Source organism: Hypanus sabinus, chromosome 2 (assembly GCF_030144855.1).
Source record: "Hypanus sabinus isolate sHypSab1 chromosome 2, sHypSab1.hap1, whole genome shotgun sequence".
Classification (NCBI taxonomy): domain Eukaryota; kingdom Metazoa; phylum Chordata; class Chondrichthyes; order Myliobatiformes; family Dasyatidae; genus Hypanus; species Hypanus sabinus.
In genome coordinates, this window is record NC_082707.1 from 53,122,054 (window position 1) to 53,147,453 (window position 25,400).

Below are 25,400 nucleotides of genomic sequence, written 5' to 3' on the forward strand. Positions count from 1 at the left end.
CACGTATCAATGTACCATAGAAAACATCCTATCCAGGTGCCTGACAGCTTTGTATGGCAACTACTCTAGCAATGGAATTGTTGACATAGCTCACCGCATCATTGAAACCAGCCTTTCCTCCATGGAGTCTGTCTCAATAAAGCAGAAAATAAAAACAATGACCCCAACCCATCCGGCATTCTTTCTTCTCCCTCCTCCCATTGAGGAGAAGATACAGAAGACAGAAAGCATGTACCACCAGACTCAAGGCCAGCTTACACACAAAGTACACTGCAGATGCTGTGGTCAAATCAAGACATACAAAAAAGCTGGATGAACTCAGCAGGTCGGGCAGCATCTGTTGAAAGGAGCAGTCAACGTTTCGGGTCGGGACCCTTCGTCAGGACCAGCTTCTTTCTTGTTTTAAAATTCTTGAATGGTTCTCTAAGATAAGATGTCCTCTTGATTTCACAATCTGCCTCATTATGGCCTTGCATTTTATTGTCTACCTGCACTGCACTTTGTATTAACTCAGTGCACTTGTAAACTGTATGGATGACATGAAAGATACGTGTTTCACTACCTTGGTACCTGTGACAAATATAATCCACTTTAGGGTTTTGAAGATCGTCCTTGGAATGCCTTTTTTGGGAACTTAAAAGTACTGTGAGAGTTTTTTTTCTAATGACTATTACTGGTAAGCAAAATATTATCTTGCCATCTATGTAAAAGTAACGTCATAATGAAGTACAGAATACTGATCTACTTTGACTCTATATAACACATACTTGGGATTTTAAAATATTTTAGTTTGCAGCCATTAATTCATAATCAAAGTAATGCCTTTTTAAACTTGAATATTTTGTTTAATATCACTGATGTACTTCTGGTAGTATTGATATTCATATAACCAGATAACAATTACAGCACAGAAACAGGCCATCTCGGCCCTTCTAGTCTGTGCTGAACGCTTACTCTCACCTAGTCCCACATACCTGCACTCAGCCCATAACCCTTCATTCCTTTCCTGTCCATATACCTATCCTTTTTTTAATGACAAAATCGAACCTGCCTCTACCGCTTCTACTGGAAGCTCGTTCCACACAGCTACCACTCTCTGAGTAAAGAAGTTCCCCCTCATGTTACCCCTAAACTTTTGCCCCTTAACTCTCAACTCATGTCCTCTTGTTTGAATCTCCCCTACTCTCAATGGAAAAAGCCTACCCATGTCAACTCGATCTATCCTCCTCATAATTTTAAATACCTCTATCAAGCCCCCCTCAACTTTCTACGCTTCAAAGAATAAAGACCTAACTTGTTCAACCTTTGTAACTTAGGTGCTGAAACCTAGGTTATCTATTATGCTTTTAATTGGTAGAACTCCACAAGTAGTGAGTTCTTGAGATAGTTAAGAAAAAAGTTCATTCGTTTAGAGTGCTATACACAACTTATTGTACAACTCAAATTTTAGATCCATCTTTGAGATGCAGTTAATTGTTAATGATATGTTAACACAAAATAATTTCAATGAGAGACTCTACACCATGTGGACTTTTTTTTAACTAAATACAGTGAATTCCTGTTAATTGAGACATCGTGACCAGTACATTTTGACCCAATTAAGTGGCTGTCCAAATTAGCTGGTTTAATGGAAACAGTTAAACGGTATAATGAAGCAAATTACTGTTTAACTGATTAATAATTGGTGTATTTAAATGAAGAAATTAGACACCACCAATACTACTACAGTACTATTAATTGCTAATAGTTATCAACGGTGACATTCATCTTGCATGTTCTTACGATTGACTGTAAATGAACAAATTCAGCACATACTTAGTGCAGACATTAGACTGCCTTCATACAATGCTTTAGATGTTTACATCCTCCAAATCTTCATTTTCATTGTAACTTTCAAGAGACCTTCAAATTCTTCGTAATTCCTAACTTGTTGAAGTAGTGAAATCATTTCATCTTCAAGCCTGAATGCTTGAAACTGCCGTGAGCAAAACAGTTCCTAATTGTCTTGCTGCTTATTTCCCAACTATCAATGATAAAAATCACTGCTTTTTGAATACAGACACTTAACTGACACTGTATTAAAAATTGATTGCTCTAAGCAAGATGCTGTGTCTAATGGCAATGCAAATGTGGATGGCTGACTCTAGAAACTGATCGGCAGCAATCTCTTGCCCCAATTAAGTGGATGAGTGTCTCAAATAGCAAAAGGAATCCTGATTATTTTCCTGAGTTTAGTTTTGTTCTTCGAGTTGTTCCAAACTGGCTACCCCAATTAATCGGTGGCCCAATTCACTGGAAACCACTGTATTTTAAAGAAAAACATGTTTAATTTTTTTTTGCTGTCATTTTAAAAAAAACACTCTGGACTTATGGTTATATAAAATGGGCAAATTTCCCATACTGTTGAATGTTACTCGTATTAATAGCTTACTACACTCTTAATTCATTTTAGACATGTTGTACAGCAGTATAGTAAAATTTCCAATAAGTGATATAATAGGTGGTAGCAGATCATTGGGTTTTCCTAAATAATGTCTTCATTCTTAAGAAAGATTTGTAAAAGAGCTAAGGTTGGCTAACATCTTAATCACCAAGATACTGCTGCACGCAATCTTAAGAAGAAACTATCCTTTCTAATACTCCTTTGATTTCTCTTTAACCTTGTTGATCGCTTCAGGTGTACAAATAGTGAAAAGGAAAGATTTTTTTACAGTTAATCTGGGAAGTGCTCACTTGCATTTGACAGTGGGTAGTCAATGACATTTAAGCAACAATGTTCACAGTGGTAAAAAAAAACATGATATCTCAAATGTTTTATCTGATGTCACATCAGTTACATCAGCAGAGTGTACGTGTGTGTTCTTAACTTTTAATTTGTTAAATATTTAAATTTATTAAGAGGCTTCTTGTTGTCTCCTGAGTCTTGAATGTTACCTCCTCTACCAAGTTGCTTTAGCATTTTCCTCTTTCCTCAAACCTTTGACCACTATTGTCATCTGGATTGCTAGTTTGTAGGAGACAGCATGATCTGAACAGTTATGTAGTTTTATTTGGTACTGTTTATTCAACTCTGCCTTAATAACATTACACTTTGAGATATTTTGTAATAAGTGAACAAAATTGCTATTCTTTCCCTTTGTAATGTGTCAATTGTAGGGTGAATTTTAGAACAGCAGTACATAACAATGTTCTAATCAGTGAAAGGACTGAAAATCATTTGAATGTTCAATTACTTAACAAGTAGGTAACATTTTAAAAATCCCCTAAATTCTTCATATTATAGTTAAGAATTAATTCCTTTTCTTAGTATTTGATTTTGTATTCAACTACAGCCTACAGTTACTGAAAGTCAATGAGCATGTTTGAAGAGAAAATATTTACATTTATCAATACAGCTCAAAAATAATGGATAAGCAGTATACAGTAGGAATAGGATGTACAGCCGCAACATACCAGCCCCCTCACTTCTCACTACAAGCATAGGGAGAGGTAGTTCTGAATTTCTAAAAGCAAAAATAAACTATGTCTTGCCTCTGCTCTGAATAGTCTATTCCAATTCTCCCACATACTGAAAGATGTTTTACACAGATCAATGCCATTATTCGTCAGGGTCCAAAGAATGAATTATATTGTCAAGTGCACAGGTGTCTAGTGTGACATTATTCAATCCAGAAATCCTCATGATTGAACTCAAATTAAAAAATACAATATTTGAAAGCTGGTCCTGTGATAGCACTATTGTCTAATACTTGACTTTTATTGAAGGATCTTTGAACTCCAGACAAGCCCTCAATGCGTATAGTTAAGGCATACTCACATGCTTTTTGTTACTTTCTACCCAAAAGTCTCCAATGTGCCATTCTATTTCATAACTTATTCAGCTTCCAACTTCGAAAGATTACCAGAAAAATTCCCAATAGTGGAAACAATTTTTACATATGTAAGTGAATTAATAGACATATATATATATATTCATCTAGACATACGGTGCCTATAAAAAGTATTCACTTGACTTAGAAGGTCCTATGTTTTATTGTTTTACAACATTGAATCACGTGGATTTAATTTGGCTTTTATTGACAATGATCAACAGAAAAAGACTACTAACCCCCTTCAAGTCAGTATTTAGTAGATGCACTTTAGGCAGCTATTACAGCCTTGAGTCTGTGGGAATATGTCTTTATCAGCTTTGCACATCTGGATACTGCAATTTTTCCCCATTCTTTACTAAACGGCTTAAGCTCTGTCAGATTGAATGGGGATCGTGGGTAAACAGACACTTTCATGTTCAGCCACAAATTCTCAATTAGATTGAAGTCTGGACTCTGACTTGGCCACTCCAGGACATTAACTTTGATGTTTTTAAGCCATTTCTGTGTAGTGTTGGCTTTATGCTTGGGGTCATTGTCTTGCTGGAAAACAAATCTCCCAAGTCATAGTTTTCTTGCAGACTACATCAGGTTTTCCCTGTATTTTGTTGTATTCATTTTACCCTCTAACTTCACAAGCCCTTCCAGGGCCTACTGCAGTGAAGCGTTCCCTCAGCATGGTGCTGCCACCACCATACTTAAAGGTAGGGAGGGTGTGATTTTTGATGATGTGCGGTGTTTGGCTTACACCAAAGGTAGTGTTATGTCCGATGGCTTAAAAAGCTCAATTTTGGTTTCATCAGACCATAGAACCTCTCTCCAGCTGACTTCAGAGTCTCTCTGATGCCTTCTGGCAAACTCCAGCCAAGATTTTTTCCCAGCAGTGGCTTTCTGTGTACCACTTTCCCATAAAGCTGCAATAGGTGATGCAGCCAAGCAAGTAGTTGTATGTGGAGTCTCCCATCTCAGCTACTGGAGCTTGCAACTCCTCCAGAGTTGTCACAGGTCTCTTGGTGGCCTCCCTCACTAAGTCCCATTCTTGCATGGTCACTCAGTTTTTGAGGATGGCCTGTGCTCAGCAGATTTATTCCTTCCATTTCTTGATGATTGTCAACTGTATTCCAAGGGGGATATTCAGTGACTTGGAAATTTTCTTGTATCCATCCCCTGACATGCTTTTCAATAACATCTTAGCAGAGTTACTTTACTCCATGCACTATACTTGCAGTTCTTGCATGACCTTTATCCTCCTCCACCTCACCATCTGCTCTAACACTGGTTCCCCTCCCCCTGCAAATCTAGTTTAAACCCCCTGGAGCAGCACTAGCAAACCTTCCCACAAGGATGTTAGTCCCCCTCCAGTTCAGGTGCAACCCATCCTGTCAGAACAGGTCCCACCTTCCCGAGAACAAGGCCCAATTGTCCAGAAACATGAATCTCTCCTTCCTGCACCAACTCCTTAGCCACATTTAGCTGCATTGTCTTCTTCTTTCTAGCCTCACTTGCACATGGCACGGGTAGCAATCCTGAGATTGCAACCTTGGAGGTCCTGACCTTCAACTTTGCACCTAGCTCCCTAAACTCTTTGCAGGACCTCCTCCTTCCTATCCGTGTCATTGGTCCCTACATGGACCACAACATCTGGCTGCTCACCCTCCCTCTTGAGAATACTGAGAACTTGATCTGAGATATCATGAACCCTGGCACCAGAGAGGCAACAGACCATTCAGGATTCTCGATCTCTCCCACAGAACCTCCTATCTGTCCCCCTAACAGTGGGAGTAAACGGGACATTTTCAGAATGGTAGGCAGTGACTAGTGGGTCCCAGCAAGGCTCAGTGCTGGGACCCCAGTTGTTTACAATATATATTAATGATTTAGACGAGGAAATTAAATACAGCATCTCCAAGTTTGTGGATGACATGAAGCTGAGCGGCGGTGTTGGCTGTGAGGAGGATGCAGGGTGACCTGGATAGGTTAGGTGAGTGGGCAAATTCATGGCAGATGCAATTTAATGTGGATAAATCTGAGGTTATCCACTTTGGTTGCAAGAACAGGAAAACAGATTATTATCTGAATGGTGGCCAATTAGGAAAAGGGGAGGTGCAATGAGACCTGGGTGTCATTGTACACCAGTCATTGAAGGTGGGCATGCAGGTACAGCAGGCGGTGAAAAAGGCAAATGGTATGTTGGCATTCATAGCAAAAGGATTTGAGTACAGGAGCAGGGAGGTTCTACTGCAGTTGTACAAGGCCTTGGTGAGACCGCACTTAGAATATTGTGTGCAGTTTTGGACCCCTAATCTGAGGAAAGACATTCTTGCCAGAGGGAGTACAGAGAAGGTTCACCAGATTGATTCCTGGGATGGCAGGACTTTCATATGAAGAAAGACTGGAGCAACTAGGCTTAAACTCACTGGAATTTAGAAGATTGAGGGGGGATCTTATTGAAATGTATAAAATTCTAAAGGGATTGGATAGGCTAGATGCGGGAAGATTGTTTCTGATGTTGGGGAATTCCAGAATAAGGGGTCACATTTTAAGGATAAAGGGGAAGCCTTTTAGGACCGAGATGAGGAAAAACTTCTTCACACAGAGAGTGGTGAATCTGTGGAATTCTCTGCCACAGGAAACAGTTGAGGCTGCTTTGTTGGCTATATTTAAGAGGAAGTTAGATATGGCACTTGTGGCTAAAGGGATCGGGGGGTATGGAGAGAAAGCAGGTTCAGGGTTCTGAGTTGGATGATCAGCCATGATCATACTGAATGGTGGTGCAGGCTCGAAGGGATGAATGGCCTACTCCTACACCTATCTTTTTTGTTTACTTGGAGTGTTCTTTTGTCTTCATGGTGTAATATCCTGCCAAAAACTGACCCACCAGTAGTTTTTTTTACCCTCATCAATTGAAACACCTTGACTCACACAGGTGATCTGCATTTAAGTAATTATGTGACTTCTAAAACCAATTGGTTGATCCAGTAATGATTTGGTGTGTCATATTAAAGGGGGTAAAAACTTGTGAGATCAAATATTTTGTGATTTTATATTTAGAATTAATGTAGAGCTCTGTTTTCACTCTCATGTCAGAGTCTTTCTGTTGATCAGTGTCAGAAAAAAAAACACCCAATTAAATCCAATGTGATTCAAAATTGTAAAACAATAAAACATGAAAACTTCTGGGGGGGTGTGGTAAGTACTTGTTATAGGCACTGTATATTTAACAGTGTTGAATATTTAAGTATGTTCAAGAATTTATATATTCTTCCCGTACCGCAACTCCAAATCAGAAACAGGGATTTTGCATTTTCTGTTCCAGAATGCTTATTTAAAAAATATATATATCTGCTATTCAGGCTGCAGGAAATCGATCTTCACTGAATGAAAACTGCTTGCTTTAAAATCTGACATTTTTTTCCCAAAACAGCTAGAAAATAACTGTTATACAAGTAATTTTACAAATTAAGCAACTTGTTCCTTACAAGCAATTGCAAATTATGTGGTGAAGACAAAATATTAAAAGCAAATTGCCAGTATGACATTAAAATTAAATAGAATATAATTTTTGAGCATATTATTACATATTAATGGAAGAATTAGACAAAATATCTGAATTTTTTTTCTTTTCTAATTCCAGGGATCCATTACTAATTTGTACATTTCCATTTTCAGGCATTTGTACTATTATTTGACAGTAAATGCATTGGATGCCAACCATGAGCTAACAAAGTCAAAGACTGACATATGTCATATCCCACTGCAAATAAGAAATACACTGGGAGCAGCCAATGTAACAAAAAGATCCTTGGACTCACAGGCAAAGGCACTGTTAAATGCCTAGAGAGAAAAAAAACAATAGATGTGGTTAAGGATTCAAACTATCTGGTAGAAAATACAGATAATAATTCCTGTAATGTAGAATGTAACTTGCTGTCTTTTATAATGCTTCCTCAAAAAGAAATAAACCTGTACTTTGTATTGGTGCTGTAATTTTGTATTGATTTTCAAGAATTGTTTTGATTACTTCTGGTTTTAGAAAAATATATTTTAATGTTAAAATTCAACAGTTGTGTTCAGGTTGTTACCCTCACAGAAACAGGCCCTTTGGCCCAATACAGCCATGCTGACAATTTTGGCCCCAGCAGGTCCTTACTCTTCTATGCCTTACTTAATGATATATTTGTCTAAATGCCTCTTAAACATGGTGTATCAATCTCATCTGACATCGAGTTCCAAAAAATAAACTGCCTCTCCAACCACCTTCCTCTTAAACCTGCATTTTTTTTTGATATCCCTATTGGATATCTAACAGGAGTATGGGTAAGAGCTTTGTGTGTCAGAAGCTGGGAATACTGGACAGTGCCCACATGTTGTGCTTTATTGTCTAATGATGATGTTGAGGCTTGGGCAGCATCTGCAGGGTGCAGGTATGGTTTGATGAGAGCAGAGAGAGGTAAAAAGAGATTTATTTAGAATTGACTTGCAGAAACCCCAGTTAAATGCACAAATAACCCAAATGGAAGAAATTCATATAAGTTCAAAATGTCTAACCTCAGGTTCCCTTAAGAGGATGAATAGTGGATAATTGCAACGTGGCTGATGTAGAACCACTTCAGAATTAATAGTTTAAAATAAGTAATCAATAGTATGTTGCAATGTGAAATAAAACTGTTGGAGTAATTGTCTGACCTAAAATTCCTATTTACAAATTATAGAGAATTAAGAGGCCACCTTTCAGAAAACATGTTACAAGAGAAAATGAAGTGGTTGTAGTGCATGAATTTTAGCAAAGCATTTGACAAGGTACAAGCAACTGAGGAGATAGAAAAACAATTAAGGATATGTTTTTTGATTTCCAAATGTTATTCTACAATTTGCACAGCCATCTATTTGTCTTGTCTGGGTTTTAATTAATGTCACCTGTTAAACAATTGGGATGAGCTAATTCCAACTGGTAATATCAAAATCTAGACTTCCTTTTTTAAAATGGAAGGGGAAACTCTCCCAGTACAACTGTGACATTGTTAGTACCCCCTTCAATTACAAGTAGTCTCAGTTTGCAAAAATACTGGTCAGTCACTTCCAACTGTATATTCCAAAGATACCAAGGATTAGTTAATAAAAAGATAAATAGAGGAATTACTCTCTTTAGTTTCCCAAAAAAGCTTTTCAGTATTTCTTATACCAAATTAACACTTAAAATGATTAACAGTCTACCTTTTACCATTAACTGAACAAGTGCATATTTTGATGATAATTTTTGATAATCATTTTCCGCCAAGCGCTTTATTCCACTTTCTAAATTAAATATCAATGTAGAATCTTAAACAGTTCAAATAAAATTTAAGGGTTTTGTTTTCAATCTGAATATACTACTTATTTTAAAAAAATCTATATATGTTAACTTGTACTTAATTGCATAACCAGAATTAAATGTCAATATACTTACTTATAAGGCTCTGATCGAGCATTTCGTACCATTAGAAAAATGAAGAGACCAGCTTCAAGATTTAAAGCAAATGAAGTCACTTTGTCAAGCAGAACAACGAATCCCTGTGAATATCAACAGCAATAATGGAACATTAAAATACTACATACATTTTGTTACTGTTTTTTGTTTTTTATGAATGATTTGGATCAGAACACAGAAGAGCTGCTTGGCAAGTTTGACAATATAAAAATTGGTTCTGTAATCAATAGCGAAGGAGGTTGCAAAGAATACGGAGGGTCATAGATCATTTGGAAAGATGGTAGAGTTACGGCAGAAGGCAATTCATTTTGAGACGTCAAATACAATACATATAACTGACAGGGACCTCAAATTAATGGAGGGGGTAAGTTCACAGACACGAGATTCTGCAGCTGATGGAAATCCACAGTAACACAAAATGCTGGAGGAACTGAACAGGTCAGGAAGCACCAATGGAAATGAATAAAGAGTGAAGATCCTTCATCAGGACTCGAACCTAACTGAAATTGCAACACAGGTGGATAGGATTGTAAAAGACAAAATTTGATATGGGATGTCATATTGCAGATGTATAAAATGTTTGTCAGACCACACCTGGAGTATTGTGTACATTTCTGATTGCCACATTACTAGATAGAGGAGGTGGCATTGGAAAGCGTAAACGTGAGAATAAAAAATGTTTCCTCAAATCGAGAACTTTATAAGGTGAGATTGGAGAGGCTTGGTTTATCCTTGTTGGGACATAGAAGGTTGAGATTGTGCTTGCAGAAGTTTATAAAAGTATGAGGGCAGAGATAGGATATATATTGTTTTTTCTCTAGAATGGGAGAAGTCCAAAACTAAAGGTGAGTGAAAAATATAAAGGAGATCTGAGGGGCAAGTTATTCCACACACAGTAGTGCTTATATGTAACAAACTGCCAGAAGAAGTGGAAGAGGCAGATACAATTAATATTTAACATATATTTGGACAGGAAAGTAGAAGAGTATGGGCCTGATGCGGTAAGAAGAAATTAGTGTAGATAGGTAATTTGGCTGAAGAGCCTGTTTCTGTCCAATACAACTTCATTATTCTACAGCTTTTAGGGCAGAGCAGACTCATAATTTGTGATTTATAATGGGAAGCAAACATGTTAAATGGGCTTATCTGTTACAAACCAGTTGTGAAATCTGGTGATATTCACTTTCTCAAAGGCAGGTCGAATTTTTTGAGGATGTGTCTAAACAGATTGATGAAGGAAGAGCAATAGAAGTAGTGCAGTGGATTTCAGCAAGGCATTTGATAAGGTACCCCATGCAAGGCTTACTGAGAAAGTAAAGAGACATGGGATCCAAGGGGACATTGCTTTGTGGATCCAGAACTGGCTTGCCCACAGAAGGCAAAGTGTGGTTGTAGGTGGGTCATATTCTGCATGGAGGTTGGTGACCAGTGGTGTACCTTAGGGATCTGTTCTGGGACCTCTATTTGTGATTTTTATAAATGACCTGGATGAGGAAGTGGAGGGATGGGTTAGTGGATTTGTTAATGACACAAAGGAAAGGGGTGTTGTGGATAGTGTGGAGGACTGTCAGAGGTCACAGCTGGATATTGATAGGATGCAAAGCTGGGCTGAGAAGTGGCAGATGGAGTTCAACCCAGCTAAGTGTGAGGTAGTTCATTTTGGTAGGACAAATATGATGGCAGAATATAGTATTAATGGTAAGACTCCTGGCAGTGTGGAGGCTTATTCCCAGGGCTGAAATGGCTAGCATGAGAGGGCATAGTTTTAAGGTGCTTGGAAGTAGATACAGAGGAGATAAGTTGTTGTTGTTGTTGTTGTTTTTTTTTTACGCAGAGAGTGGTGAGTGTGTGGTAGAAATGATAGGATCTTGTAAGAGACTCCTGGATAGGTACATGGTGCTTAGAAAAATAGAGGGCTATGGGTAATCCTAGGTAGTTCTAAGGAAAGGACATGTTCAGCACAGCTTTGTGGATTCAAGAACTAAACTACTTCAGAAAACTAGAAATATACAGTCTATGTTAAAGCAAATTGGTGGGGGGGGGGGGACCATTGAGCAGAACTTCGATGGGATCGATCACTTAAACTGACAATAAGATCTGTTCAGGTACGCACTTGCTGACATGCCAAATCCTTTCCATCGTCTACAGGGTAGAAACTAGAATTGCACTTTAGTGCTCTCTACTTGACTGGACGAATGCAATAATATCCATGAGCTTGTCATTACACAAAACTGCTGGCTTGATCTGCACCACATCTACCAGCCTGTTCATTTGTTCTATAATCAGTGTAGTACTGCTGCAGGGTTCAGTAATTTTTTTTGCTATTACTCTTAAAATATTGTGTATTCACTCACTTGGACTACCAATCTCCAAACCCTGAAAACTGTCACCAAGAACGTAGGCAGCAGGTGCTCGGGAACAACACTGCCACCTACAGGTCTTCTGCCAAGCTGAACATCTTCATGCCCTCCAAATACACTCCCTGGCCACCTGTACACTAATGCAAATATCTAATCAGACAATCATGTGGCCGTGACTCACTGCATAAAAACATGAAGACTTGATGGGGAAGAAATGATCTGGGATCTGGAATCTGGATGATAATGTGGTAAATTGGATCAGCAAATTTGCTGATAAAAAGATTGGAGGTGTAGTGGACAGCGAAGAAGGTTTTCAAAGCTTGCAGAGGGATCTGGACCAGCTGGAAAAATGGGCTGAAAAATGGCAGATGGAGCTTAATGCAGACAAGTGTGAGGTATTGCACTTTGGAAAGAAAAACCAAGGTAGAACATACAAGGTAGATGGCAGGACACTGAGGAGTGCAGTAGAACAGAGGGATCTGGGAATACAGATAGATAATTCCCTAAAAGTGGCATCACAGGTAGATAGGGTAGTAAAGAGAGCTTTTGGTACATTGAACTTTATAAATGAAAGTATTGAGTATAGGGGTTGGAATGTTATGGTGAGGTTGTATAAGGCATTCATGAGGCCGAATTTGGAGTATTGTGTGCAGTTTTGGTCATTTAATTACAGGAAGGATATTAATAAGGTTGAAAGAGTGCAGAAAAGGTTTACAAGGATGTTGCCAGGACTTGAGAAACTGAGTTACAGAGAAAGGTTGAATAGGTTAGGACTTTATTCCCTGGAGCATAGAAGAATGAGGGGAGATTTGATAAAGGTATATAAAATTATGATGGGTATAGATAGAGTGAATGCAAGTAGGCTTTTTCCACTGAGGTTAGGGGAGAAGAAAATCAGAGGACATGGGTTAAGGGTGAAGGGGGAAAAGTTTAAAGGGAACATTGGGGGAGGGGACTTCTTCACACAGAGAGTGGTAGGAGTGTGGAATGAGTTGCCAGATGAAGTGGTAAATGCAGGCTCACGCTTAACATTTAAGAAAAACGGACAGATACATGGATAAGAGGTGTATGGAGGGATATGGTCCAGGGTGCAGGTTGGTGGACTAGGCAGAAAAATGATTTGGCACAGCCAAGAAGGGCCAAAAGGCCTGTTTCTGTGCTGTAATGTTCTATGCTTCTAAATGTGATCTAAGAAATGAAATATAGTCCTCTTACAGAATCCTTCATCAGTGATCACATGGTGGCCAAAGGCTGGTCTTGCCAACCATGCCAAATCCCCAAACAGAGAAAAAAAAACTTCAGGTTTTAATGATTCTATTTCTGATAGTCACATATAGCTGTTAAGCTGGGGGAGTGGTGTGTGAGGATGGACCAGTCCGCTGAAGCAATTCACAGCAGATCTTCATATCTAGTTAGGTGAAAGTAGTTTTGGCTTAACTGTGCTGGACCTCCTGTGCTTTCCTGCAGAAAGACTCACTCCAATTAACACAACTGCCAGGCAACTGCTGAGTTCAGGTGGCTCACTGTTCTGCAAAAGATGTATGTGAAAATGCTCCTCTCCCACTAGCAAGATACATTTTCATTCAAAGCAAAATTAAGTTTGTAAATATCAGTGCCTGGGAGTCAACAGCTAAATGCTGACACATTAGGCCTGTCCTAGAGCCCACCTTTACAAAACTACATGCAGTACAATGGATTATTATCCATTACTTATTGTTAACTTACCTTTGGATTTGACAGAGCCACCAGAAAAATTATACCAAATCCCAGAAGGCAAACTAATCCTTGAGTCACACTGGAGAAAGATAGCAATTATATTAAATAATGCAATTTATTTTTTTAAAAAAGAAATGAAATATTGTCCAAACATCTTACTTGTATCAGCTTGAATATACTGCTAGCTAATATGTAAAGGTAATTTACAAAACCATAGGTTAAGAAATACAGAACAAAATGGTGAAAATAACTGATCAAAACATGAGGCAGTCAAGAGGTTTCAAAGGGACAATTTCAGAGCATATATCCACAACATCCCTAGCTACAGTATTCCCTGTGTATATTTCAAATAATCCCTACTTCCATTTTTGACAGGGCCCTACTGTTCGTTCATTTTGAATCTCATGAAAGATCTCATTTCAGAATCCATTCTATACCTTTTAATTTAAAGAAGTTCCTTAAATATGAATGTTTTGGAACTATACAGCTGGAATCCACAGGAATGTGCCATAGTCTCAATTTTAGAAATGGATCCTTTAATTTTCTTTGAATTTTGAAACATTTAATGTTTGAAGAAAGTCTTCAAATTAAACTTGTTCAATGCTGCATTAGCAATACTTTAGTGCTGTGGATTCCATTTCTGTTTTTAAATCAACAAATTGTTTCTAACCTTTATTTCTCTAATAGAATAAATGGAACTTATATGCACTTTATAAATCTTATGTTTGGGAAAATTCTTTTGATATTATTTCTGACCTGTAACTTTGATTCTCCATGAATTCCTTCTAACTTCACTTTAACTATCATATTTATTACAAATAAATTCTACCTTCCAATCAAGGCAAATGTAGTAATGACTAGCTATCAGTGACATAGCCATGGGGCAGTGGCAGGAACTATATCATCCAGGAACTTTTATTATCTGAAGGGCATTTGATGGCTCTGGGTCTGTACTCACTGGAATTCGGAAGAATAAGGCAGATCTCACTGAAAGCTGTTGAATATTGAAAGTCCTCAATAGAGTGGATGTGAGAGGATGTTTCCTATCATGGGGGAGGCAGGGGACTGAGAGGGAAGTGGATCAGAAATGACAGAGCAGACTCAATTAGCCAAAGGGCTTAATTTTGCTCCCTTATGTTATGGTGCTATAGGAATTAGGTTTTAAATTGAGGGTAAAATGGGGATTAGTAGTGAAATGGAAATCAAACTGCTGGAATCCATTACAAATCCTCATGTTACAAGTTTTATTCTGACCATTTATTAACCATAGGTACTGATGAAGATTCATTAAATCCTTTAAATGTCAACTTCTAGTGACACTGAATTAAAATCTTTAATCTAAGCAATTTAGAGTCATGCAGCAAATGACCCTCTGTCCAATGAAAACACATGAACCATCAAGCATCCATGAATGCAAACCCTGTTTCACTCTCCCTGCACCAGGCCTCCAGGTTGAATCACTCACCTACATACCAGGGGGCTTGTACAGTGACCAATAAACCTACTAATCCACATATCACTCTGATGTGGGACACAACAAAGCACCTAAAGGAAACCCAAGACAGCCACAGGAAAAATGTGCAAATGTCACACGACAGCACTGGCGACCAGGGCCAAGCCCAAGATGCTGGGGCAAAGAGGCTGCACCAACGTGCCACCTATGGTTTAAAAACAAAAACTAGCTTTCATTTCACAGATATTTAAAAGCTAATACTTAGCTTGACAAATTTAAAACATAAACTTATTGATACAAAAAGCTATTAGTTTATTTGTAAACTTGGCAAGATAATTAAACTGTTGTTTTACCTTTTTAAATTGTTAATCTTAAATAGTTGTAAGCATGACTTTTCACCCGGTTTAGAAGCAATCTTGCATTTTCCGTTCCAGAAGGAAGCCACCCAACCATCCACTGGAAAAGTTCAGAGAAAAGACATAATTGTCAAGTATGCAACAGTTTTAATATACAGCACAATAATTTAGAAAAATGTTAAAGTATGCAGTCCAAAGAACTGTGACTTAGGATTTAGGGCAATTATTTACATAATTTTATAAAGTATCTTGTCATGTCTGCACTGAAATGCTGAAAAACTTTCATTTATCTTTGACTACTATTAAAATCAATGGTAATTCTGAATTTCCTGAGCCAACATCTTTTTACTACTGCCATGTAAGCCGAAAAATAATGATACTGTGTACCTGGCCGTGACATGAATTATTGACTCTAAATATCACCTTTGGATTAAATAGCATGCTCTTTCTTTGATGACAGGGATTTTTTTGAGGGAAGATTCTTAGGCTTTATTAATGATATTTTAAAAATATTTTGTAACTATTTTTGATAACTTATTAAGTTTAGTTAGACAAAATTAAGTGCTGATAAAGATATTTTTTACCTTTTGGAAGTGTTAAATTATAAAATTCCAAAATAAGTCTTTATGTAAGCTAAGCTGGAGAGGGCAGCAAAAGCTTTTACAATGGAAATCTATTCCTAAAGTCACAAAATTGAAGGACTCTCAGATGACACTAGTCTCCTTTTCTCTTGTAATCAGATTATACTATTCATCATCAGTTTGACTTGTCAGTTTAATGGACTTATTAATCTAATAAAATTTGATGCTTTGCTCAACATTAAAAATAGTTATAAATTCAACTGGAGCTGCAACCTGCTTCAGTCCAAGGTTATTTATTCTCCTTCATTAATTGTTGTAATAAAGACGTCCTAGGAGAGCCCTGCTGCTATTTGTAGCAGCTAATCCCTGTCCTTAACATAGATGTATTACTGAACATCAATTCACACCATGAGATGACTGAACACACACTGATTACAATGAGATTGTAACTTTCTTCAAATTAATTGGAAGCTTCATGAAAAGTACAGATTGTGCTGATTTTATCTAGTATAGTAATTACATCTGAAGTGCAGGACTAAAGCAGTCAGAGCAGAATTAACAAGTAAACAGACTCAAGATTTTCAGTTTCTGCTTTAAGTATTGAATACTAATAAGTTGACTCGACATTTCATCACAATAATAAACTCAACAACTTTTTTTAAATACTCTAAGATTCTAAGTTCTATTTTGCAATCAAGGAGAGAAATAGATTTACTTGGAATGACCTTGGAGTGGCAGGCTACACACTGGGAAAACACAGGAACAGACACTCCACTGTTGGATTCTATAAGGAGTTCAACGTCAAGGCACTGTTGCAATGGTGGTAGCTCAAATTCTGAATGGAAATCTTGCATGTCTTTATGTATGCTGTTTTCTAGGAATCTGTTGAAATCTAATTTTGAAAGACCTAGATAGATTTGGATGTGGAGAGGATGTCTCCTTTAAGTGGGGAGTCTTAGATCAGAGGGCACAGCCTCAGAATAAAGGAACTTCCATTTAGAACAATGATGAGGAGGAATTTCTTAAGCTAGTATCTGGAGAACTAGACCAGCTGAAACTTATTAAGCTCTGGGATTCATTGCTAGAGATGGCTGTAGAGGCTACTATTGGAAATATTTAACAAAGAGAGGTTATTTAGAGCTTACTGTCCTGAGGCAAATTAGGGTGACTAAATCTCCAGGACCTGACAAGGTGTTTCCTTGGACTCTGTGGGAGGCAAGTACAGAAATTGCAGGGGCTCTAGCAGATATATTTAAATCATCCTTATTGACAAGTATCAGAGGATTGGAGGATAGCTAATGTTGTTCCACTATTTAAAAAAGGCTCTAAAAATAAACCAGGAAATTATAGGCTGGTGAGCCTGACATCAGCAGTGGGAAAGTTACTGGAAGATATTCTAAGGGATCAAATATATGAGTATTTGGATTGACATGGACTGATTAGGGATAGTCAGCATGGTGGTTTGTGATAGGTCATATCTAACCAATCTTATTTTTTTGAGCACGTTGCCGTGAAATCCAAGGTAGTGGATGTTGTCTACATGGACCTTAGTAAGGCACTTGACAAGGCCCCACATGGGAGGCTGATCAAGAAGGTTCAGTCACTTAGGATTCAAGGGGAGGTCAAGTGTGGGAGAAGCCCGAGACCGGAGACCTGTCACTGGTGGAGTTTCGTAGGGATCGGTGCTAGTTCCGTTGTTTATCATCTCTATCAGTGATCTGCATGATAATGTGGTTAACTGGATCAGCAAGTTTGCAAGTAACATCAAGATTGGGGGATATAGAGGAAGGGGAAGAAGACTATCAGAGCTTGCATGGTGATCAGGACCAGCTGGAGAAATAGACAAAAAAAGATGCCAGATGGAATTTAGTGCAGACAAGTGCAAGGTGTTGCACTTCGGTGGGGCCAGCCAGAGCAGCTCCTGCACAGTGAAAGGCAGGGCACTGAAGAGTGTGGTAGAACAAAGAGATCTGGAAACACGTACATGATTAATTGAAAGTGCTCTCATAGGTAGATAGGATCGCAGAGAAATCTTTTAGCACATTGGCCTTCATAAATTAAAGTACTGAATACAGGAGGTGGGATGTTATGTTGAAGTTGGATAAAACATTGGTGAAGCCTAATTTGGAATATTCTGTGCAGTTTTCATCACCTACCTATGGGAAAGATGTGAATAAATTTGAAAATACAGAGAGATTTTACAAGGATGTTGCTGGGACTGGAGGACCTGAGTTTGAATAGGTTAGGAATTTGTTCCTTAGAAAGTTGAAGATGAAGGGGAGGTATACAAAATGATGAGGAGTATATGTAGAATAAAGAAAAGCACACTTTCCACTGAGGTTGGGGGGGGGGGGGGACTCCAAAGAGAGAACATGGATTAAGGATGAAAGGTGAAAAGTTAAAGACCATAAGGTGTAGGAGTTGAATTAGGCCATTTGGACCATCAGGTCTGCTCTGCCATTTCATTGTGGCTGATCCAATCTCCTGCCTTCTCCTGTATCCTGTGATGCTCTGACCAATCAAGAATCTATGAACCTCTGCCTTGGATTCCACTGTGGAAAAAAATTCCACTGATTCACCAGTCTCCGGCCAAAGAGATTCCTCCTCATCTCCATTCTAAAAGGATGCCCTTCTATTCTGAGGCTGTATCCTCTGCGCTTATACTCTCCCACCATAAGAAGCATCCTCTCCACATCCATTGTTTCAAGGCCTTTCATAATTCAATAGGTTTCAATGAGGTCTAGAGTCATCAAACACTCTTCATATGACAAGCCATTCAATCCTGGAATCATTTTCGCGAACCTCCTTTAAACCTTCTCCAGTTTCAGAAGGCATTTGATAAGGTCCCACATAGGAGATTGGTGGGTAAAATCAAAGCTCATGGCATTGGGGGAAGATATTGACATGGATAGAAAACTGGTTGGCAGATAGAAAGCAAAGGGTAGCGGTGAATGGGTGTTTCTCGGAATGGTAGGTGGTGACCAGTGGGGTGCCACAGGGCTCGGTATTGGGACCACAGCTGTTTACCATTTACGTTAACAATTTGGATGAAGGCATAAAAAATAACATCAGCAAATTTGCTGATGATACTAAGCTGGGTGGTAGTGTGACATGTGATGAGGATGTTAGGAGAATTCAGGGTGACTTGGATAGGCTGAGTGAGTGGGCAGATACTTGGCAGATGGCGTTTAATGTGAATAAGTGTGAGGTTATCCACTTTGGGAGTAAGAGCAGGAAGGCAGATTATTATCTGAACGGTGTAGAGTTGGGTAAGGGAAAAATACAAAGAGATCTCGGAGTTCTTGTTCATCAGTCACTGAAGGTGAATGAGCAAGTGCAGCAGGCAGTGGCTTTTATTACAAAGTTGGCCTTTATTACAAAGGGAATTGAGTACAAGAGAAAGGAAATCCTCTTGCATTTGTACAGAGCCCTGGTGAGACCACTCCTGGAGTATTGTGTACAGTTTTGGTCTCCAGGGTTAAGGAAGGACATCCTGGCTGTAGAGGAAGTGCAGCGTAGATTCACGAGGTTAATTCCTGGGATGTCTGGACTGTCTTACGCAGAAAGGTTAGAGAGACTGGGCTTGTACACGCTGGAATTAAGGAGATTGAGAGGGGATCTGATTGAAATATATAAGATTATTAAGGGATTGGACAAGATAGAGGCAGGAAATATGTTCCAGATGCTGGGAGAGTCCAGTACCAGCGGGCATGGTTTGAGAATAAGGGGTAGGTCATTTAGAACAGAGTTAAGGAAAAACTTCTTCTCCCAGAGAGTTGTGGGGGTCTGGAATGCACTGCCTTCGAAGGTAGTGGAGGCCAATTCTCTGGATGCTTTCAAGAAGGAGCTGGATAGGTATCTTATGGATAGGGGAATCAAGGGATATGGGGACAAGGCAGGAACCGGGTATTGATAGTAGATGATCAGCCATGATCTCAAAATGGCGGTGCAGGCTCGAAGAGCCGAATGGTCTACTTCTGCACCTATTGTCTATTGTTTCAGAGCATCCTTTCTAAGATATCAGGCCCAAATCTGCTTAGAATACTCCAAGTGAGGCCTCACCAGTGCTTTATAAAGTTTCGACATTCCATCCTTGCAGTTATATTCCAGTTCTCTTGAAATGAATGCTAACATTACATTTGCCTTCCTCACCACAGACATCACTAGTCACCAGCAGCCAGCTAAAAAAGGCTCCTTTATTCACACTCTGCCTCCTGCCAATCAGCTGCTTTATCCATGCTAGAATCTTTCCTGTAATACCATGGTCTTGTAGATTATTAATCAGCCTCATGTGTGGCATCTTGTTAAAGGCCTTCTGAAAATGCAAGTACACATCAACCAATTCTCCTTTGTCTATCCTACTTGTTATTTCTGCAAAGAATTTCAACAAATTTGTCAGACAAGATTTTCCCCCGAGGAAGCCATATTAACTACGGCCTATTTTATCCTCATCCTCATCCTTAATAATCAACTTCTTCCCAACGACGGAGGTCAGACTAACTGGCCTACAGTTTCCTTTCTCTTGCCTGTCTGCCTTCTTGAAGAGTGGAATGACATTTGAAATGTTCCAGTCTTCCGAAACTATTCCAGAATCTAGTGATACTTGAAAGATCAATACTAATGCCTCACTAGCTTCAACCACCTGTTTCAGAGCCTGGACTGTATACCATCTGGTGACACGATGTACCTAGAGAAACATTTGGTATCCACTTTAATACTATTGGCTGGCTTACTTTCATTTTCCATCTTTACATTCTTAATGACATTAGTTGCCTTTTGGTGGTTTTTAGAAGCTTCCCAATCCTTTAACTTCCCACTAATTTTTGTTCAATTATATGCCCTCTCCTTGGCTTTTATGTTGGTTTTGACTTCTCTTGTTAGTCTTTCCTTTAGAATACTTCTTCCTCTTTGGGGTTTATATAATCCTGTGCCTTCTGAATTGCTTCCAGAAATTCCAGCCGTAGCTGCCCTGCCGTCATCCCTCCCAGTGTTCTTTTCCAATCAATTCTGGCCAACTCCACTCTCGTGCTTTTGTAATTCCAATTACTCCACTGTAATACTAAGGGGAACACAAGAGGAAACTTCTTCACTCAGAGCAGTGTGGAACAAATTGTCAGCACAAGTGGTGCACGTGCACTCAATTTCAATGTTTAAGAAAAGTTTGGATAAAAACATGGTGGGCTATGGTCAGGCTGTAGATTGATTGGGACTAGGCAGTTTAAATGGTTCAGCACAGTCTAGATGAGCCAAAGGGCCTGTTTCTGTGCTGTACTTTTCTATGACTATGACTAGTCAGGGCATCAAATGGAATGGGGAGAAAGAAGGAGAATAGGGTTCAGAGGAACAATAGATCAGCATGTTGGAATGGCAGAGAAACTCAAGTGCCTCATGGTCTTATGTAGTCCTAAACTTCCTGATAGTTTTATGATCAACTGTGAACGTTGCTTAGGAAAATCATAGCTTTGCTTATGTTAGATCAGTTCAGTTATAAACTAATAATTTTAACCAGTGAAAACTGATAAAACGTGTTGAAATTAAGAAAAAGATTGAGATCAAGTTCTGACCTGAGGTATTACTTGCACTGGAACTAATAAGCATTCCACAGTTTCTTGGGTTTAATGAACTCTTACCATCTAATACTGTACATGGTCAACAGAGATCTACTTTGAACAGTAGTTAACAGCATTACTATTATTCTATCAGCAAATTGTGTAATCATACATGCAAGTAGATCCTAATTAAATTTTGACACTGAATTATTTCTGTGCTTCTACATCCTGGTAGGATTTTTTTGTGTGTAATTACATTATTTTTGGAAGGATAACCTATAAACATCTACATTTGTTAATTAAATCAAGAAAGTAAAATAATATTGCTCTTTCAGATTTCATAATGACAAAGGAGATGGCAAGTCAGCCAATCAAGTACATGTTGGATCAATCCCATCCCCTCATTTATTTCCTGGTAACCTATCCTCTCACAGCCATCAACTCATGGCACCCAATTTATCTCCAATTCACCTACACTAATGGTAATGCCAATAAAGCTCCCCAGCAGCACACCTTTTATGGTTAGCTTGCTGAAAGAAGCTGGAGCATCTGGGGATGTCACAACAAGACTGTGCAAATGGCCACACAAACAGCACCAGAGATCAGGATCAAATCTGTTTCGTTAGACACGGGATGAAGCAGTTCTACCTCCACTGCTCAGCATCTTGGACTTAAATCATATTACAAATTACTGCCAAATAAAGTCTTTAAACTATGTTATGAAGTAAATAAATTTCTTAAAGCACAAAGATAAAAATGTACTGAATTAAGAATTTACAAGTATGATAAACCCATGGGCATTTAAACTTCAAAGATATCAAGAAAAGTTTACGTACATGCATGCTTCATTGAAGATCCAATGACCAAAAAAGAAACAGTAATGCTGATAGTAATAAAAATTTCTGTGAACCAGGCCATCCAGGCAAACTTTCTGTATTGTTCCATTATAATCTACCAAGAAAGAGAGGTAAATTCTATCATGTTCATTGATAAGAAGGAGGGATCTTAATACAAAGTTATCAAACACTATGGTTTAAATCCCAAGATATCCTAATACACTGATCCACTGGAGCCAATTTTGATGGTTTCTCGTTGGTGCTACTGACTGGATTATCTCACTCTTCTTGAGAACTTCCTATGTTTAGGAGAATAGAATGATGCTTCAGTACATTTAATTTGGTTTAATTAATTAATTTAAATTAAGTTGGGACATAACTGGCCCAATTTACACATTGATGGATATTCTAATATCATATGTCTACTGTAGCAAAAAAAGTTTGTACATAGCTTTAATGTACAAACTACGATATTTTAGGATTATTTTTGTTGGCTTGTTGATGCCTCATTGTGAAAACCCAACAAAATTAAAACACATTTTCCATGGTGGAGCCTCAGTGTGTATACTGTTGATGCTTATCGGTGTTTTTGTCCAGAAGTCTTGGGAGGTATTATCCTGGAAAGCTGCGCTCTTTCACTGCGCAAGTGCTGTTGGGACAAATTCTGGGCGTGATGGATCAGTTTGTACTATGTATCTGCCACATATTCATGATGTATTTGCATTGAAAAGTTTTCTTGAGTTAGAATCATGGATTTGTTTAAACCTGAATATCAAATTAAGGCAATTTTTGAAACCAATAATCTGAATACCTGTTAAACATGACTCAGCAGGATTATTCATTAACTATTGCTTGCTTTTGCGACTTATTTTCATGATATCCATGTATTTAACAAAAGAATTGAACTTTGCTATGTACGCTGAGACTCCAGTGTAATAATAATTTTATATCAAGTCTGTCTGTTAGACTTCTGTGCTTTAATGAGCAAGTCCTTTGACTTAGAGCAAATGCCATTTCCTTTTAAGATGTAAAATCTTATTTAATATATTTCAAAATGTGCTACTTTTGATTTCATAATATATTTAAAACAGTCAGCAACTTCTCAAGCAATGGGATACTCTAATACTCTTCACTTCATTATGAATAACAATGTTCAAATATGCTGTTTTTAAATGTATAAAGATGACTCAACTGTACTTCACAGAAGACACTTGACTACTGACAATGAATCAGAAGGTAGACCATGGAACATTGACAGCACAGGATCAGGGCTTTCGACCCACAAACTAATTAAAGTAGTAATTAAATGGCTAGCAAAAAAAAATCCCTTCTGCTTACACAAGATCTGCAACCCTCCATTTTGTGCACATTCTATGCGTCTCTTAAACACCTCAGCTGTATTTAGAAACATAGAAAATAGGTGCAGGAGTAGGCCATTCGGCCCTTCGAGCCTGCACCGCCATTCAGTATGATCATGGCTGATCATCCAACTCAGAACCCTGTACCTGCTTTCTCTCCATACCCCCTGATTCCTTTAGCCACAAGGGCCATATCTAACTTGCTCTTAAATATAGCCAATGAACCGGCCTCAACTGTTTCCTGTGGCAGAGAATTCCACAGATTCACCACTCTCTGTGTGAAGAAGTTTCTCCTCATCTCAGTCCTAAAAGGCTTCCCCTTTATCCTTAAACTATGACCCCTCATTCTGGACTTCCCCAACATCAGAAACAATCTTCCTGCATCTAGCCTGTCCAATCCCTTTAGAATTTTATACGTTTCAATAAGATCCCCCCTCAATCTTTTAAATTCCAGTAAGTATAAGCCTAGTCGTTCCAGTCTTTCTTCACATGAAAGTCCTGCCATCCCAGGAATCAATCTGGTGAACCTTCTCTGTAATCCATCTATGGCAAGAATGTCTTTCCTCAGATTAGGGGTCCAAAACTGCACACAATATTCTAGGTGCGGTCTCACCAAGGCCTTGTACAACTGCAGTAGAAACTCCCTGCTCCTGTACTCAAATCCTTTTGCTATGAATGCCAACATACCATTTGCCTTTTTCACCGCCTGCTGTACTTGCATGCCCACCTTCAATGACTGGTGTACAATGACACCCAGGTCTCATTGCATCTCCCCTTTTCCTAATCGGCCACCGTTCAGATAATAATCTGTTTTCCTGTTCTTGCAACCAAAGTTATCCACATTAAACTGCATCTGCCATGAATTTGCCCACTCACCTAACCTACCCAAGTCACCCTGCATCCTCTTAGCATCCTCCTCACAGCTAACACAGCCACCCAGCTTCGTGTCATCCACAAACTTGGAGATGCTGCATTTAATTCCCCCGTCTAAATCATTAATATATATTGTAAACAACTGGGGTCCCAGCACTGAGCCTTGCGGTACCCCACTAGTCACTGCCTGCCATTCTGAAAAGGTCCCGTTTACTCCCACTCTTTGCTTCCTTCCTGCCAACCAATTCTCTATCCACATCAATACCATACCCCCAATACCGTGTGCTTTAAGTTTGCACACTAATCTCCTGTGTGGGACCTTGTCAAAAACCTTTTGAAAATCTAAATATACCACATCCACTGGCTCTCCCCTATCCACTCAACTAGTTACATCTTCAAAAAATTCTATAAGATTCGTCAGACATGATTTTCCTTTCACAAATCCATGCCGACTTTGTCCGATGATTTCACCTCTTTCCAAATGTGCGGTTATCACATCTTTGATAACCGACTCTGGCATTTTCCCCACCACCGATGTCAGACTAACCAGTCTATAATTCCCCAGTTTCTCTCTCCCTCCTTTTTTAAAAAGTAGGGTTACATTAGCCACCCTCCAATCCTCAGGAACTAACCCAAAATCTAAGGAGTTTTGAAAAATTATCACTAATGCATCCACTATTTCTTGGGCTACTTCCTTAAGCACTCTGGGATGCAGACCATCTGGCCCTGGGGATTTATCTGCCTTTAATCCCTTCAATTTACTTAACACCACTTCCCTACTAACATGTATTTCTCTCAGTTCCTCCATCTCACTAGACCTTCGGTCCCTTACTATTGCTGGAAGATTATTTAAGTCCTCCTTAGTGAAGACAGAACCAAATCAGTTATTCAATTGGTCTGCCATGTCTTTGTTCCCTATGATCAATTCACCTGTTTCTGACTGTAAGGGACCTAAATTTGTCTTGACCAATCTTTTTCTTTT

The 25,400-nt window shown here is 38.7% G+C and overlaps 1 protein-coding gene across 1 annotated transcript in view; it reads right to left on the bottom strand.

The window, feature by feature from the left end:
* Positions 1 to 2,767: 2,767 nt before the first annotated feature.
* The window catches only part of si:ch211-51h4.2 (uncharacterized), a 422,439-nt gene continuing 399,806 nt past the window's right edge, over positions 2,768 to 25,400 (bottom strand). The window contains exons 14-18 of the mRNA XM_059946111.1: positions 22,188 to 22,302; positions 15,219 to 15,321; positions 13,422 to 13,491; positions 9,316 to 9,419; positions 2,768 to 7,703 (exon numbers count right to left, since the gene is read on the bottom strand). Of these exons, the coding sequence (XP_059802094.1) occupies positions 7,535 to 7,703; positions 9,316 to 9,419; positions 13,422 to 13,491; positions 15,219 to 15,321; positions 22,188 to 22,302 (561 nt within the window). The 3' untranslated portion in view covers positions 2,768 to 7,534. The remainder of the gene's footprint in view (positions 7,704 to 9,315; positions 9,420 to 13,421; positions 13,492 to 15,218; positions 15,322 to 22,187; positions 22,303 to 25,400) is intronic.